The sequence below is a fragment of the Pleuronectes platessa genome, chromosome 16 (assembly GCF_947347685.1).
Source record: "Pleuronectes platessa chromosome 16, fPlePla1.1, whole genome shotgun sequence".
NCBI classification, from domain to species: Eukaryota; Metazoa; Chordata; class Actinopteri; order Pleuronectiformes; family Pleuronectidae; genus Pleuronectes; species Pleuronectes platessa.
This window is the reverse complement of record NC_070641.1, coordinates 3,401,536-3,420,172: the sequence shown is the minus strand read 5'-3', so window position 1 is coordinate 3,420,172 and position 18,637 is coordinate 3,401,536. Positions and strand designations below refer to the sequence as shown.

At 39.7% G+C, this 18,637-nt stretch overlaps 1 protein-coding gene across 4 annotated transcripts; it reads right to left on the bottom strand.

Moving 5' to 3' along the window:
• Positions 1-2,746: 2,746 nt before the first annotated feature.
• Positions 2,747-18,070, bottom strand: glyr1 (glyoxylate reductase 1 homolog (Arabidopsis)). Of its 4 annotated transcripts, XM_053443950.1 has the most exons (16): positions 17,947-18,070; positions 16,503-16,539; positions 16,322-16,401; positions 16,103-16,241; positions 14,970-15,080; positions 12,918-13,001; positions 10,258-10,311; positions 9,054-9,104; positions 8,714-8,787; positions 8,345-8,444; positions 5,875-5,985; positions 5,675-5,776; positions 5,429-5,591; positions 5,164-5,343; positions 4,857-4,981; positions 2,747-4,237 (listed from the first exon to the last, which is right to left on the bottom strand). In XM_053443950.1, exons 1-16 carry the CDS (start codon positions 17,982-17,984, stop codon positions 4,163-4,165), a joined length of 1,524 nt encoding a protein of 507 aa, XP_053299925.1. In that variant the 5' UTR covers positions 17,985-18,070; the 3' UTR covers positions 2,747-4,162. The 4 variants fall into 4 exon arrangements, with proteins under 4 accessions (XP_053299925.1, XP_053299926.1, XP_053299927.1 ...); XM_053443951.1 differs by lacking the exon at positions 10,258-10,311; XM_053443952.1 differs by lacking the exon at positions 12,918-13,001.
• Positions 18,071-18,637: the final 567 nt, after the last annotated feature.

Below are 18,637 nucleotides of genomic sequence, written 5' to 3'. Positions count from 1 at the left end.
TGAGCAGCAATTGCTCTCATGTGCTTATATATATGGATACGTTGTCTGGATCTAATGGTTTTTTGAAGCTGGTTTCAAACATTACCTGAAACTGGTGTTAGAGCAACAAGACCTAAACCAGAAAAAGTGCCGCTTTATTTTCAGCTAGTTAGATAATGATTCATGACAATGATCATTTTAGTGTGAATACCGCATATGAACTAATTTTCTGGTCCCAACAACTCTTCCTTTGAGATATAATGAGAGAATGTTGCTTTAAATACTGTGTTCTGGTGGTTTAAAGCTTTGAAGAACCAACACGTCCAGACGAGTCAATTTGGAGCCCAAAGGCATGTACCACAAACGTGGCTCAGATAATCACCAGGGTAACAGGTACTAGATTGTGAAACAGAAGGGAAATACCCAGGTATCTTAGCCAGTTTTGTTTATATCCAGCACCATGATACAGGTTACACAGGGTCAATATCCACCTACAGGGGAGAAGGCCTCACCTCATAAAGGCTGATAGAATATTGAGGCTTTGTTCGATTTCATGCGCTATATTTAACCAGTACATCATAATGAGCTGACATCTCCTCAGCAGGTATAAGTCTGAAGATTTGTTATATTTTTCAAGCGTGTGTATCACAGAACATTTACAGTATCTTGTATTTTGCATGGCATTGTCCAAAACCTATGCTAGACACAATTGTGAGCCTCACTGCTCCTTCATTAACTCACACTAATTATTATTAATCCACTGCTTAAAATAGTCGCCAGCAAATGCTGCGTCCTCCAGTTTGAGAAAAGTTTGTTCAAAATAACAGTGATCAACTGTTTCAAGGTCAGAAATATGAAAATATGCCTGTTTTGTAAAACTGTTGTGTTTTGGATGGTTTTGTATGGAATTGAAATGCAAATATTATAGATCAGATATAATCTCCAGAGCAAAATCAAAACTGTCAGTTCTTAAACATGCAAATGTCAGTAATCAGGAGAGAATTTATTAAACAGCACAAAAGTCTTGATATCTCCACATATACACAAAATCAAACATTTCCCCAGAAACAAAGTTACACCCTCCTTTTTTCTACAGGATTCAAGTAATTGTCATTTCATTGCAATAATGAGCCAGATTAATAATAAACCACATATGAATGAACCAATTAAACTTTAACAATCCACAGTATTAAGCCAGAAAGATGTTAGTCACTCTGAAGAGTCCAAACCAAAAAGAAGTTGCTTTTATTAATCCAAGTTACTGTAGATATAAACAAAACCCTACTTAAACTAATGCTATTTACATCCGTCTCCTAAAACACTTCTTTACACTGAGCCTAAATTAAAAACCTTAAATATCACTCGTTTGGCAAAACAGGTTCTGGATTAAAGTAAAACAAAACAATGATCTTGCTGAGAGAAACTTTAAGAAAGTTATTTACAGTTTCAATTTGTTAAGAGTAAAGGAATAAAACCCTTCTTTTTTGCGGGGGGGGGGGGGGGGGGGGGGCAGTTACAGCTTGGGCCCTCTAATTGGTCAAACGCCTCACACTTCACTGTCTTCTGGTCAGTGGAAGAGCAACAGGGCTACAGGTAGCTCCTGTTTAGAATCACTCGGTGACAAACCCCAAATTGACAGTGGGGTCAAACACTGATGTTCATTCATCTTCTATTTATTTGTGTTTGACAGATTTGCAGTTGTATCGCAATTGTGTTAAAGACCCATTCCTGTATCTACTTCCTGACTCCACACAGGGCAGATTAGATCTGAAGTACAGTTGGACAAATTGATGAGATAAACAAAACAAGGAACAAGGCGTAACACTCCTAACTCACTCTGCAAGTATTCTAACACATACCTGGAGTTAATGAACTCTATCTAGCAGGGATAGAACACCTCTGGCTGAGCATGCACAACAACATGTTTCTTTGCATATGTTGGACATTGTCATTTGCATCTGTAGACTGATATCGGGCATGATTCATGCTTCACCCTAGAGGTCTTCATAGGTCCAGGATTTAAAATCCTTTCCAAAACAGGCCACCACAAAAAACTTGTTGAACGTAAATTACATTTTTTAAGTAAATTTAAGTAAGACTAATTATTATCAGAACAGCCTGTTTGGATCTGCTGGGATGTGACACATACTGACAGAGAGCCGAGAGCTTTAAGAACAGAACATGCTCCAACCTGATCAAACAAACAAAAAAAAAAGTCAAGTAGAACGCGTCGGTATCTGTCTTTAGAGTTCAGATCTCAACATGAACATTTCAGTTCATAAAATAGATCTGCTCATATTGGCTACTGAACATGCAACAGTTTTCTTAAATAACGATTCAGTAAATTTGGGTTACAAGAAGCCCTTTATTGTATTTGAATATATTAGTACTAAGATCAGTCAGTGAAAGTGACCTCTAACACAGCTTTAGTATTTCTTTATGGACATGGGTTGATTGAATCAATCTGTAATGAGCCTTTATCAGCTGATAATACTGCTGATGTTTCTATCAGTCAGGTTCCAGAACTGAATCAGGTCTTGTATGTTAAGAACCCAGTGGACTTGTGAGGATCTCTACTGTGTCCAAGATGGACCCTCTCTGTCATGTGATCAGCAACGGCCCCTCTCTGTACTTTACCTGAAGTGTTTTGGAGGGCGATGCAAGAAAGAAGTGACTATATGGAAATGGAACAAACAGTTAGGTTAAAGTGTTGTTTGTCTGTGTATGTGCTAGAGTGATAAAACAGTTAATCAATAAAAGTCCCAAGTAAACTGAGGATGTTTTATTTATTCCAGTGCCAGTCTTTAAGACTATTGAAACATTCCCACCACTGAACCACATTAAACTGTTTCATTAGTTTGTCTTTTAATCTGAGATTTTTGCCCCTTGATGCTCTAATCTTGGCCTTCAGAATTTAGCCATTTATACTTATAACTTAGCAGAAACAACAACATGACACTTGGGCTTAAATCATGAACTTCAGTTAAAATGCAACTCAAGAAGTGGATTCATCTCGTTACAGGTTAATATATTAAAAAATAAAGAAAAAAACTGTAGAACTGAGAACTCTTCCAAGCAAAACATTGAAGGGGTTATGTGGGAACCTCAAGTCTTGAGTCATTTCAATTATTACTGCATTTTAAGGCCTCCACACATCTGTTGTTGTCCTTTACCGCTTCAAGAAAGAGTAATCAATAACACCAACATAAAAGCATATATCATGTGATCAAACACAGAAACAAGCCATGAAGATACTGCACCAAGAAGACCTGGAAAAAAGCACAAATAAATACATCTATCATTGAAAGACTTGAGGGGTTACAATATTAAGGCAATGCAGTGGCATGTTCTTGGTGTTTTTCTCTCATGGAATTCTGGACGATTAAAAAGAAAAGCAAATATTACACTCAATTAAATAAACTCTTCATTTGCACAGTAACAAAAATCTTTAGGGTTTCTGTATCCACTATACCCGACAGCATTTTCTCTGGACTCAGTCTGACACGCTGCTCTTCACAGTAGCAATGCCCCGACCACCTCCCAAACACCCTGTGTTACTTCCACCCCTTTCCTTTTTTTGAGTTGTCAGAAACCAGACAAACTGCTCCCGCAATCTCATGGTGTGTTCAGATCAAAATAGTTTCACCATGCTGTGATTTCCTACTAAATCAAAGCAGTGAGGCAAATTTGTGCCGGTTCACATGAACGTTCAATTTGAGCAAAAGAAATGGACAAACTTATTGTCGTCGTCTGTGGACAGTGAGTTCTATTATAAATCTGCACTTTATAGAAACAGTAAGAGTAGGAGGACCAGGTTGAATCTGAAAGTACTAATGTGAATACAGCCATCATTTTTCTTTACTACAAACAAAGTCAGCACAACCCTTCTCTACCTTCTCCAGTCACTCCACAAACAGTTAAGGGGCCAAACTCGCATTTGGCAAATATCGACTGTGATTGTTCTGAACACACCATAACAGGGTATATTCCCCCAGTACAGGCAGTACCACGCTCAAGGCTTCCTCTAAAAAATTAATTACAAGCAATGACTCGTGGGCAAGTAACATGGCTGCCATTGGGGCTAAATGAAATAAAACAACTCGAATTGTAAATAAAACGCAGCAAATAATGGAGAAATAAGAAGGGATTAAAGACTGGTCCAGGGGATAGGTCACACCCCACTCTAGTGAATGTAGGCTCGGTAGACTGCAGAAATATCATTGTCTGACTGGTCCAGTGCCTTAGCCCTCTTGTAAACCTACACAGGGACAGAAAGCAAAACAATAGTTTTAGTTGCATTGCAGAGTGTTATTTAAATGTTGCAGGTTTCATAACTTTGAGAGAGGGACTGTGCTTGAGCAGTCTTCTATGTAGACGACTTGGATACTGATAACCTCCAGTCACATTTGAACCCTAGAAAACTAATCGAGCCCAAACCGAACCCAATGCAGTTAACATATGAGCATATGCAGTGTATAAATCAAAATCTCGCCACTACATGTACCATCACCCCATCATGTACTCGGATTGACTGGAGTTGTTTAAGACTCAAATCAGAGATTGCAAAATGTTGGCGAGTACCTTGGGCTACATCTGAAGAGTGAAAATCGTGTATTTTGAACAAGACTCCGACCCAGCTCATTTCATCTAGGAAATTACAATGTTTCCTAATAAATTCACTATTTCTTCAGCCGTCTGTGGAATCTACCTGATAAATTTCAACTATACAAACAAATATCCATGTGTATTGAAAGGAGACTTTGCTCACCAGCTCAGAAACAAAGAAGAAAAGTTGTTTTGTTGTAAAGAAATAATTCTAAGACATTAAAAAAGCGATCCACCTAAAATTGATAATAAATATAAGAACAGAGTGGTACCTCATTGGCAGCCGCAGCCATTGGGGTTGGATGGTTGGCCATGTCGCCCATGGAGATGGCCAGCCTCAGATCCTTCTGAATATGTTTCAAATAGTAGTCTGGTTTAAAGTTGCCCTGTAAAATATCTGGAAATTGCAGGAAGAAATGTTATTATATGACTACCTTCAAAAATACTATACTATTATTTTTAGATTTGTCAGTGGCCTCAAACTCTCAACATTGAAATGATAAAATGAACAAATAATAAAAAAAAACTATAATAAAATGGTCTGAAATGGGTTTAGGCCATTCATGCCAAATTACTTACTTTGGCATTTCTGGTCCACAAAGGTGCTCGCCATCTGGCCCTGGCACAGGATGTCCAGGAAGGTCTGCTGTGATTGGCCAGTGGCCTGGGCCAGAGTAAGCCCCTCTGCAATGGTGGCCATGAAGCTACCCTGCACCATGTTGAGGATCAGCATCATCCTTGCTGCATTCCCTGCTTCACCTTGATTAAAACACATTTTCACAAATAAAAGGAAAAGAGAGATACGGAAAAGTCTAAACCCAAAATATAAATGTAGATAACATACCTAGGAAGAAGGAGGTCTTGCCCATGGCCTGGAAGCAGCTGCTGCAGTCCTCATAGACTGTCCTGTCACCAGCTGCCACGATGACCAGCATCCCATCATTGGAGAGCTGCTGGCTTCCTGCCACTGGAGCCTCCAGGAAACGGCCGCCCCGCAACGTGATCACCTCAAATTCAAACATTAAAAAAGGAACTTTTAAGCAGAAATGCTTATTATTTTATCATTTGGAATTTGTGTTTTGGTGTATACCTGTGAGAGTTCTGTGATGGTCTCTGGGTCAACAGTGGACATCTCCACATAGCATTTCCCTGGCCTGATTCCCTGCAGCACCCCACTGGGCCCGAGCACCAACTGCAGAGCAACAAATACAGGCGTAGAAATGTTTTTACCCATAATCCAGCAATACACCTCAGCAGTAAGCCCTTTTGTGTTGTTGAGATGATACTCACATCCCGGGCGGCCTTTGGGTCTGAGACGCAGGAAAAGGTGATGTCACACGTGGAAGCCACCTCTGCAGGAGTCCGACCTAACCTGGCGCCCTCCTGAATGAATAGGTCACACTGAAATACAGCGGGCAAGGGTCGTTAGCGGCAGAAACAATTAATTGACATGATTGTTCAACAGGTTCACAAATAAGCAGCCTCATTCTTTTCCTCTGCATCTACATTGATGGACATTTTAAGTGTAAAACAAAAATAATCACTTCTCTGGAATGTTCAGGTGAGAGGTGGCCCAGCAGGCAGCAGGAAGTAACTGATCCATTCTGGTGCTGAGATCACATGTTTATATGCTGCTGAGATCACTGTGAGATTTTTTTGTTTACTCCACAATCTACTCCAGCGTTGGTCCTCATCACAAACACTCTTTTCACTTCTTTGCCGATGTCTGCTACGTGTCGCATTTCTCATTCATCCAAAGATATTTGTAGTCTCTTTTTATTTCATTTCTGTGTTTGTCTTGCGTTAGACCAGACATGGGCAAAGTGCGGCCCGCGGGCTCTTTAATCAGGCCCGCCGAACTTGTCAAAATATATATATAAAAAAAAAAAATTGGAAGAAATTGTACTTTCTTTCTTCTTGTTGTTGTTGTTGTTCTGGGTTTGTAACCTTGGGGTTGAATGCACTTATTTTAAGTCGCTTTGAATAAAAGCGTCAGCTAAATTAAATGTGACCGGGATAGTGGTATATAGGGCTCGAAAGGGCACATGATCTCCCTTTACTTTTTCGCTTTGCCCATTGAGTCCTTCTGTAAAATGAGCGGATCAAGGAAATGAAAAATCGACAATGACTGCCGAGTGCTTAACACGGAGTGGACAACAAAATACTTTTTCACTGAAGTCCAATCGAAGGCTGTATGCCTGATATGCCGAGAAACTACAATATCAGCCGTCAGTTTGCTACGAAGCATGCTAACTATGCTAGCAAGCAGTCAACCCAAGAACGGGCGGCTAATTTACAGACTCAGCAAAAAAAAAATTCACCGACAAATTGCGATTCAAGAGTCAACTACCAAGGCAATTTTTTTGGTGACATTCGAAATAACAAAGGCTAGCAACCAATGAACTTGATAACTTTGGTGACCTCGATAAATTGCACATTACACGCACACCTGCACGGCCCTTCTTTGAATAGTATTTACCATACAATTGCTGGGTGGACTTTAGCGTCAAGGAAGACAAGCACGGTCAGAAATGTAGTTGCCCATAATATGCAATACTGTTTTGTTTCATTTGAGAATTTTTCAGAATACACAAGGAGGATTTTGGCAATTTCGTTTTATTTGTCTGTCGTCTTTGCTAGCAGTATGTTATAATTTGACTATTTTATTTGTATCTATATTCTAGTTTTTTTGTCACTTAATCTTTTGTATTTATGATTGTAATGACTGTAGATTAAATTCGTTAGATTCACTTTATCGTCATTACATAGTACAGGCACGATCAAACTAAATTAGGTGGGTCTAACCCAGGGGTCGGCAACGCGCAGCTCCGGAGCCGTATGCGGCTCTTCAGCCCTTCTGCAGTGGCTCCCTGTACAGTGCATGTTGCGCATTTTTGTCGCGAACGGTGAACTAAACTAGATGATTTAAATAATCATCGTATAAGGCCGTCATGAAATACTTGGAGCAGGCGAATGCGTGTGTGTGCGAGCTCCCAGATAGCACACACAGGCCCCAGTGCTCCGCCCCGCTCACTCGCTCGCTCGCTCAGAGACGCACACAGTGAGCCCAGAGCTCGTTCACGTGAAGCAGCCGCTCAGGGACTGACAAACAACAAAAAATGTAACGTTTAAAGACATTTCCAGAGCAAGCACACAGCATTTGCTGAAAAGTACCAAGCTGGAGATGAGCAAAAAAAGCATAGTTCTGTGTTTTATTTATTTCAAGGTAGGCCTACACATTTTGGTATTTTGCTCTCCTCTTCATAAGAGAGTTTGGTGTAAACTTTACCTACACCTTTGGTGTAGGTTAATATAGCAACAGTTTTTTTAATTGTCGTTCTATAATTTAATAAATGCAACAAACTATAGTTTGTGTATATATTGTATAACTATATATTTAACTTTATAACCTGTGTTTTCACATATATTTTGAAGCTCCAAACAGATTTAATTTGGGGGAAGAGGGGGCAAAATGGCTCTTGCCATAGTAAAGGTGGCCTACCCCTGGTCTAACAAGAAGTGCAATCAGCAATTAGCTCCACAAATGATATATATAACAGTATATTCAGAGGTGCAATGAAGTGGATTGGATATGGGAACAATGTTTTGATAGTAAATAATTCTTCTATAATATAAACATTGATCCAGATTTCTTTACCGTCACTGCTACAACTGCTACATCCTGGGGGGAAACACTGATCTTTATATTATAATAATAAAGTAATTTCAAAATGTGAAATGTGACAGAGATAATTAACACCTTTTCTGCTGTGCGATTCCACACGGTGACCAGGTGACCCATTTTCAGCAGGTTAGACACAATACCACTGCCCATCAGCCCCAGCCCCAGGAAACCTATCCTGGAGGGACGAATCAAAAAGAAATACGTTAAAACATAAGCAAACAAATAATTAAATGAAACACTAACATTAATTTACACTCACTCAGTAATTTATTAGGAAAACCTATACATCTGCCATACTTTGCATACAGCCAATAATATGGCTTATCAACTTTCTGACAAAAGTTGTTTCTCTCATCGCATTTGCAGATATGGCTTTCCAGCTCAATTTAGTAAGTCATTTTAATAATGGTGTTTAGTAATGCTGCAGTCAGCATGTGTTAATACCTTTTATCTGTGGGTGTGATGCTGCCATTGATGGCTGTGCTGTCGGCTGCTTGGATAGATGTTGACCCTGTGTCCTGCACAAAAACATAAGAGTAATAAAACTGTCAATATCATACTCAACAGGACCAAATCGTATCATGTGTTGCGACACATTATGCTTAAGATAATGTGAAATTGTTTCAAAGACTACAGTTGAAATGTAAAGCTAATCAACTGGTACAAGTAAAAAGATGGTTCAAGTAAATCCCATTTTAAAACATTTTACCGGGTACTGTATCAACAAATTATTAAAAGTTTAAACATTTTACCATTTACTGTAACAAAAATGATTTTACTTTACCTCTTCAATGATCTTCAGGCGTTTGCTGATGGGTTCCATTGATGAGGCTGGCTGTGGGCAGGGAGGAAACAAACCATTCAATTGAGGTGTGGATCAGGTTAGTCGTTTAACCACTTTCCTCAACAATGTTAGACATTTCTATTATTTTTTTCAGGAAATTATGCGTGCATATTAATAGAAAATACATATTTATGGTGTGAACATCTATGAGTTTGTGCATTTTGCTGGAGACGACTTTTTCCATTATAAAAGTGAAACACAAGTGTAGGATTTGTTTGGCTCTGGTGGAGATAAGCCCTCTATTGAATGCTTTTTTGAATTCTGCTCTTTATGTTTATTATTATTATTATTAATCCACATTGTTTGACTTTATTTTCTTGCCTTATGCCTGTCCTTTGCAGAGCACTTAGTAATCACTAGTTTGTGGTACGTGCTATATAAATAAACTTTGTTACAACTGTGCCAGTGTTGTGTATTGAGTGCCGATTGTAGAAGTGCCATTGAGCAAATCCCCTGTAAATTGAAAAAGGAGGAGGATTTATCACCTTAGCTGCAGGCGGATTCGGTTTAACTGCTACAGGCCTACATTGGTGCGAGTTTCTGGTGGGGGATCACACTGCAGCTATTGACATGGAGTTGGGTGTGTCTCGATGGAAGAGACCAAGATAACATTACGTACTACATTAACTTCCCTACTGATCGAATCAGATTCAAGCTGACAAATTCAGAGCCAAACTCAAGCCCAGAGAATGTCAGAGACCCCCGCTCAGATCTGGTATTAGAATCCACCCTGAGCGATCTGATCCCAAGTGGTCAGCGCTAAGTTCAGTTCACACTCAAATGCATCCCGAGATCTGATCCCTCAGTCCACTTTCAGAGGTTGGTTTGGGACGAATGTGGCCACATTCTTTAAGAAGTGCATACCCAAATTCTTTCTGGTCTACATTAAAGGGCCGTCTTCTCGGCTGATGTCATCTGCCTCCTAGAGTTTAAACATGTTGACGCTTCTCAGTGTCCATACGTTAATGCTTTTGTAACCCCAATATCCAAACTGATCACCACATATTGTCTAATACGTTTCTTAAATTGGTCGGTTGCAAAAAGAAAATAATCCTCATGTTCAGGTTGAGACAACAACTCCTCCCTGTGAAAGTGAAAGAAAAGGTGTAGAAGTGACAGTGTTGGGCAGCATGTTTCCTCGTACCTTCTCAGACTGGCTCAGAAGGAAGTGATGGAAATGTGGGTCGTCCTTTACAGGCTGCAACAGAACAAGAGTTCAGTGGGACAGTGTTCTCTATGGATAGAAACCCCTCGAGCCTGCATTGCACAGTGCTGACATGTCAGGGCTCTTTTTACAGTGTGCCATGTTTTCCTACACGTCTTCCAAGAGCATGGCTTTTCATTTTAAGAGCATCATTTCATGTTCTGACAATCTGATGTTTGCCCTAAAAACCTTGCCCTCTTTTAGATACCTTCTGCTCAAGTGCAAATGTTCTCTGCTCCTGCTCATAACTGTTTGTCTGCGCTATGGCCCTGTGCACACCAGGCATTCACAAGTGTCTTGGATGATCCGATTAAAGTGGATGGGTAAATTCCCCTAAGACACATTGAGATTCGATCAGTCAGACCAAATTCTTTTTGCAGAGTTTCTGTGTTCTCGGACTAAGGTGACGCATTCAACCATTCAACATTTTCCAGAGTTCATGTCTGAAAACGGCTTTAGAGTTGGAGCAGAGTCAAATCTGAACATGAGCTGGGGCTGTTGGGAGAGATCAGAGTTTTGATGAAAGCCTGGGAATATCTGAAAGTGAAAAGAAGAAACAATATTCTCCACTTTAAACTACTCTACCTGTGAATATAGATGGGTAAGCAGTTCAATCAAAGATTAAAAAATGGGACTAAGCCCGGAAGTGTTGATCATGAAAGACCATTTTAAACTCTCCTCAATGCACTACAGTAAACAGAAACACTAATGCGAAATGTGCGTGTTCATTATTCATTCAGTTAAATAAAAAAAGTTTATTTGCATTGGCTGAATATGGAGTCTCACACCAGGTAAACAAACAGTTTTCTATTCAAAAGAGCCAGAGCTCCAACAAACAAAGTTCTTCAACTGACAACTGTGAAGTTGCCTTCACTGGTAATGTCCACAATTTCTGTTTTAACATCAGTTGATTCCAGTTCTACACTGATCTGATACTCTTCGAGCCAAACTGTGAAAAGGAATTTAAAAAAAAAAAAAAGAAAAAGGTGTCCAACATTGTTTTCTGAAACCAAACAACTTTGATTCCAGTAACTTCCGATACACTGCACCTCTACTTAAAATAACGCATTCAACCAACATATCCATTATCTGCTTCTTCCCATGCAAGTGGAAACTGGTTAGGTTTGAATGACTCCTAAATACACAATTACATGCTTTCACAGTTCCACTAAACAACATTTAAGTGGATTTAGATGGACTAAGCAGACCAAAACGTATTATAGAGGTAGAGGAAATGGTTATGTTTTACATATGGGCTGATACAATTCAAAATCCATGAAGCAGCAGTACAAGCTCTACTTGTTGAATTCAAATTGTATTGAATGACGCAAAAACTACATTCAAAAGAGTTTGCAGCAGGGCAGCTGCACTGTTTTCAGTATGAACAATAACTACTTATAATAGGTCTGTCAATCCAAAGACAATGTTGCACACAAGCTATGTAGGTACATTATGCCACTACAAAAATGTGCATCCATGAGTGTGGCCTGATGGTCCAAAACTCTTACACTACATTTACCACAGTCTAACTCAGTCTGTCAACATATTCATTCTTTGTGTCTGGTTTTGAATGGCCTTCCAGGGCAAATCACACAGTGGTACCAGACCTTACCCCGACACACATTTCTGAGCCACATTTCAGTTTCTGAGCTGTGACTGAAAAGGTTTTCTGCTTACTGGCAACACAAACAGCGCAGCACATATGTAGTGTACATTACACTCAACTCTGGTGGCAACACACTCTCTACATGAAAAACTCAATGAGGCACCCGGAATCGCATCGATACATTTGAAAGTAGAGGGATGCCCCGTGTTTGACTGCTTGTGTGACCTCATGACGAGCAAATCAGCCAGCAGTTGTCTGTTGATGACGAGTTTGGACTATTTTGCTGTACTGACATCCGACACATGTTTAATTATTGTATTTGGTTTAGGGTTTATTAATTGTGTGATTTAGTTATGTAGAGATTTGCACTTTTATTTTTATATTTAAGTTAAGTAAACAAGTAATTACCAATTTGTCTTTCCATAAAAAAGGTAGTTTCTATAGTAAAGTGTTTTTTTTATAAAGATTATTATAATAATTATACATTATTTATAATCCTAAACATTTAGACCTTTTGGACTTGATAAGTTCCATGTAGTTTATGTGCCGTAAGTGGACCGACCATTTATGTGTAACAGTTTCTACTGACATTAAAAAGACCGGTTAATGACTCATGTATTTGCAGCTGCAATGTTTCTTTACATGCACGTACACAAACCTGGTGGTCATACAATTCAGAACAGTTTATCCAGGAATGGTCATCAACCCTGGTCCTGACGAGCAGGCTGCTAATAGAAGGCAGGAGGCTAACCCGGAAATCAGGTCAACTCAACCAAACCTCAGCCTGCTTTTGGGTCTCCACATCCAGAGTTGGTGACCATCTCAAAAGCACATGTCAAATAGACAGTTGTTGAGGTGTCCAGAGTGTGCACCCAACAGGTCAGAAGGGAAAGTCAGCAGTTGTTGGTGAGTAAAGCCAAAAGGTTAAAGTTCAGGTAGAAGAACAGCAAGGTAAGGCAGGCTTTGTTGGAGAGGGGGGTGGGGGTTCACCTACACTGCTTTCCCAATTGAATCCTGAGCCAGGTCCAGCCCCCAGCCTCTCAATAGTGGATGGCTCGGGGTCAGAGTCAGTCAAGTCCTTAAGGAGGAGAGAGACACATATTCACCTTCGAAATCAAAGGGTGAATTTGTTGCTGGTCTACTGTGGTGGGGGACTTTTCACTTGTAAGGAGAGACAATGTTGAGTGGATTCCATTCACCTCCACTGTTTAGGGCAGAGGTAGAAATCCCTGGACACACAAAACCGCCCTGATCTGCATGGATATAGACAGGGGAGAAACCCCTTTAGGCGAGGTTACTGATGTCAGGTGGCTGTTGTTCTGGCAACATCAGCCCCTGCTGCTGTGATACTGCAGGTATCACGCTGGTTGACAATCCTATTAAGTGCAGATGACTGAGGAATTAAAAAACTGGATTTTGAAAACAACATACTGTGAGGACAGCTGATGACAATTCTAATGCAGGAACAGAATGCAAAAAAAATATAACTGATGAAACCTGACAAAATATGTGCTTCAGCCTCTTTCTTTGTATTTTTGTGATTTTTAACAGTCTAGAAATGATTTAACATCATATCAGCTTTTACACTACATTTCGCTAGTATATAACAATAAATTCCTAATTACTTTATTAATAGGTTTGTTGTTGAATTGTTTTGAAGTAAACAAAAGGTTCATGTCAGCAAGATGGACGTTGCCGCTTTAGAGCACTATGGTTAGTGTACCTTACCACTTTAATTATATATCCACATTCACTTTATAGGTGACAGCCTGCAACCTCAAAGTTAACTTTAGTTTGAGTGTAAAATCAATGACCGCAACAGTGAGGATAAATGTTTATGAAATCAATTTGAGTCTTTAAGACCTGCAGACAGTGTTTAATAAGTGGATCAAAACCCTGCAGGACCAGCCTTGTGGTATGGTTAAAGAAATCGACGCCAGGACAGAACTGAAGAGGGGGCAATGCTATTTAAATCTTGTTCATTTCCCCGGCACTGTGAGGCTGTGTGTTCTATTCCCACTTCTGCCTGACATTGACAAATCTCCTCTCTGTAAATACTAATGAGGCCTGGAAGCACAGACTGTCCTATGGTCTGTACTATGAAGCCCGAACTGTAGTAATAGTGGTACTTTTAAGTTTAAGTATTTTTTCTTCAGTCCACGAAACTGGTGCACTTTATTCTAATCTTTCAGTGGAGCTCAGAACAACTAAACTCTCTGATGTCAGACTGAGCTCATTTCACATTAACTACTCTTCTCTTCTGACATCAACTAAGCTTCTGTTTATGATTGTTTGTTCATCATCAAACAAAAAGAGATAAAAAAAAAAGCTCAGCAGAATAATCCCTATGCTCATTTACAGCACATCATTAAAAAATTCACCAACTCAAAAATTATTTGAGTTGGTTTTCTATTGTAGTTATTTGATTGTGATTTTTACATTTGTTAAATGTCACTTTTGGATATCACTGTGACCAAGTCAGCCTGCAGGTATCTGTGTTTCTTTTCATAGTCAGAACTTACTTCACTTTTCTGATGATCTTGCTTATAATAAACAACTCTGCTCCATCCACATAAATGAGCTTGTAGCTGGATAAGAGAACCCTTTAAACCCTTTAAAAGTTATCAGTAATGTTGGTAACCTCTGACAGTGGTTAGTGGCTAATTGGAATTTAGTATCATCCTCTGAGTGGTGCAAAAGTTGAGTTCCATGAAGTGGAAAATAGCTTTTATTTATTCATTTTTAACATGGTTATTTTAGTGGAGATTGGATGACTTGACCACATATTTTTGGGTAAATCAGACTATTGTCTATCTGGTTTTAAAGGTGAATAGAACTATAGGTCACATTTATCATTCTCACAAAAGAAATCGGACAATCTCTTCAGACAGTGCGAGGATCGAAATGCTGGAAAAGGATGGGGTTCAGATCTGACAAAATCCAAATCCACTAAGTGAGTCGCCCTCTCTTTTAAATGCCAAATATTGAGAAACTCTTCAATTTATGCTGACAGATTTTTTTTTAATCTCTTCGGTGTCCAACTGACCTTCTCAGAAGGGTCTTTCAGTGCACTAAGATCCTCATCATCCTCCTCCAGTATTTTCAGTGGCTTGTTAGGTGTCTTCTTTCCCTTTGAATCTCCTTTACCCTCTGGGTTCTGTCAAAAAACACACTTTTGGTTAGTGCTACCTTTTCAGCATCTTTTGAATGTGGCAAGGCTTTCAATAAGGCCTGATTGAGCAGGTTCGGGTACACTGAACGAAAGAGAAAAGAGCTGGTGAATGCAGGGGACAGATGGTCTGAACACACCATTAGTCCATCTGTATAAACATTGGCTGAGACTGAATCTGATCCTGACGAGAATTCCACGACTGAGAAGGAGTCACTGAGATGAGCCTCACTTAATTGCTATTCATTTTCAGCCCCAGTTTCCATCTAGGAATTATGTTGATTACTGATCAATTGTTTCTGGTACTTTGAAATGAAGGGAAGTATACAGCAGATTGAACGACAGTGAAGATAATGAGCAAACATGATCCCTATATGTATTTATTTTGGTTGTGCTGTGGCATAACAACAGGGTTGGGTATTACTGCAACGAATTGTCATGTTTACCGTGGTAACAAGATAACTTCTTTAATACATCAGGCACCAAATGCGCCCACTCTGATCCATCAGAATTTACTGAACATTCACAGCTGTTAGGATTACTTTTAGGGATTAGTTTTCTAAAAGAGAAAATCTAAATAAAAGAGATTGTGCTGATCAATACGTTAGGTAAGACACGGTTTTACCTAACGTGTCTCATCCACAAAGCAGATAACACGCATGTTATTCATGATGGAGGTGTATAATGGTGCCAGGGCTACATACAAACAGAGGATGATGCTGATACAGTTCACTCTGTTAGCTACTCAATCGATATTTTCAATCATCATCAAGAATGTGCAGATTCCAGTTTCCCCATCAGGATAATCAAGATCGTGCCTCGCAAGAGGTATTTTGTGTAAAAAACTGTGCATTTTCTTTAGCGTACAGCCACTGTACTTCAAGGTGTATGAATATCCATAAGGTACAGTATGGCTTCAACCTACACCAGTCAGAAATGTGTGTATTATGCAAATATGTATACCAATAATCTATAATGAAAGCAGAATCCATTTCAATTGAACGTCTCACCTGTTCTTTTCCCTTTGCTTTCTTTAGGAAGTCTTCCACTGCATCAACTGCCTGCTGGAAGCGCTTTCCTTTATTTATCTTGATCATCTCCTCTTTGTGGGCGTGATAGGGCTTCAGCTGTTCTACTTTAATCCAGGCACTGCACGGACACACAACTTTTAGACATTTGCTGGAGAAGACAGTCTCAATCAGAACAAGAACATTACAATTCAAACTTACTGGTCTTCAGTTCCAAAGAATTTCACAAAATGGCATTTTTTACCCCTGGGCTTTTTCAGGTCCTTTGGAGGGCTTACTACCTGTAACGTGAATAAATGTTTTAGTGCAATATCTGCATAATTGTCATGTAAATTGTAGTATTGAGTTGAACCAGCTAGTGTGACGTGTCTTTGGTTCTTACCTTTCCTGGCCATGGTGGGTAGCGCCCGAGCTTCCCCCTAGAATAAGAGAGATACATTTAGCCATGGCCTTTATTGCTGGCACCACAGAACATATTTGGTACAAACAATATTTGTTTATAATACTGTTTTTGATGAAATTTAAAGAAAAAGTGCTGGTTTTAGAAGTCAAAGTTCTGGTTCTGGCTCGTGTTTGGATGACATTTGACTTCAGACCTTTGGCTTCTTTTCCTGAATTAAAAATGTGTTTTAAAGAGAAGTCCATACTGTTTTGAATGTGAACCAAATGTAAAAAAAAAAAATCAGCATATGTATCAGAAAAAAACTAAAACAGGTTTATCCTGATTGTCACAACACTGGACAACAAATACTGGGCAAAACAAGCAGAACAGCAAAACTGGTCAACTGTATTTCGCAACTAGAATACAAGAGGCTGAATGGGAAAAAACACAAGGGGAGAGCAGTAATGGCTTAAAGAAACAGTGAGGCACAAGTTGTTAGTGTGTTTATCCCATGGTGCGTTTAATTCTGTGTAGTTTGCCTTTGTGTCCTCATGACAAGCATTTCCTGTAGACATGTTCGGGGCAGGCCCGGGTTAAGTTGAATACTGTTTTAATACAGCCAAGTGCGAGATTACATTCAATTCTGACACCTGATGTTGCCAATAACAGGAGAAATACAAGCCACTCTACTTGCTGGTGCTGTGGAGCTTTGTGACCAAATAAACATTGGGATTTTACATCGGGATATTTATTAGATTTTTGCCTAAAAGAATCACGTGGTAATTTACATCATCGATGAGTGGAATATTACGGTTTAAATAAACTGATAAGCACTAATACGAAGTCCTTTATTAGTCCCGCAACGGGGAAATGTGCAATGTCTCGGGACGTGGGACGCCACTACACAGGACAACCTGCACCTCTCTCCCCTGGTGATACCAGCGCCATTAAGCTGGAGCGACCGGTTCGTCGTCGCTCTCCGCACAGATGAGCCTCACCTCCGGGTTAAAACTCAGCTCGGAGAAGCGGCTGCTCCACTCTACCCGGAAGCCGAGCAGAGCAGCAGAGGAGGTCCGCTGCAGCTACGCACCTAGCAAAGCCCACAACACTTCAACAACCCGATACAATACAAAGTGTTGGACGAAAATAAACAAATGCACACGTCGTCGAAAGAAAGAAAACGACAACAGACGAGGCCGTGTTCTGATAAACGGTTTCCTTTAGTCGTAAAGCCTCCGTGTCGCCTGGCCGCTTGCTAGCAGCTAACGACGGCTGCTGGCTGAGTCAGCTCGGTTAGCTATTTGTTTGGGTAACCATCATCTGACCAAGTGCGCGTACACGTCCGCGAACTACGCCTGTTCGAAGCCCACAGACACAAACATTAGCGCTGAACTGTCGAGTGCGATATAGGAAGTTATTTCACAGTGTTTCAATGGGATCTCACCACACTAGGTCCCCGATCCTCAGATGCACCGTCGCCATCTTACAACTTTAATAAAACGTCGCACTGAATGAGGAAGACAACACACACCCACTAATCACATGCGACGACAAGCCGTCACTCCCTACGTCACTTCCGCTCTGCTCTTGTGTCAATCAGGAATTTGACTTTCAGCACCTTATCGATGGACGTTTACCTTGTTAGAGGAAGAGCAAATAACAACAACAACGCAAACAAACTAATGTAAATAATGGCCGAATGTTTTTGTGTCACTTTCTGATATGATGGTTGCTAATTTTCTACCTCTGCGTATTTGTAATTATTTGGTGATGAATGCAAAATAATAAATATAACATTAAGATTTCACTGCACAACTAAAAAACATTTAGAAAAGCTAAGAATAAACCAATACATTTCGATGTCTTGAATAGCTGCTTTTAAATGTCATAATTTTTTCAATGAATTTAGAACATATATAAATTTATTATTACATTTACATTCTTGAAGAGGTGCGGTAATGACATTTGTAAATACTGGTGTTATGGACAGCCTTGTGTTGACCACAATATAAAGGCACCGTGATCAATAAATTTACTATCAGGTACAAACATTTGAACAGCTTACCTAAGAAAACTATGAGCCATCTGTAAATCATGAGCTGAAGCTGACACCACGACTTATTATTTATTCATCA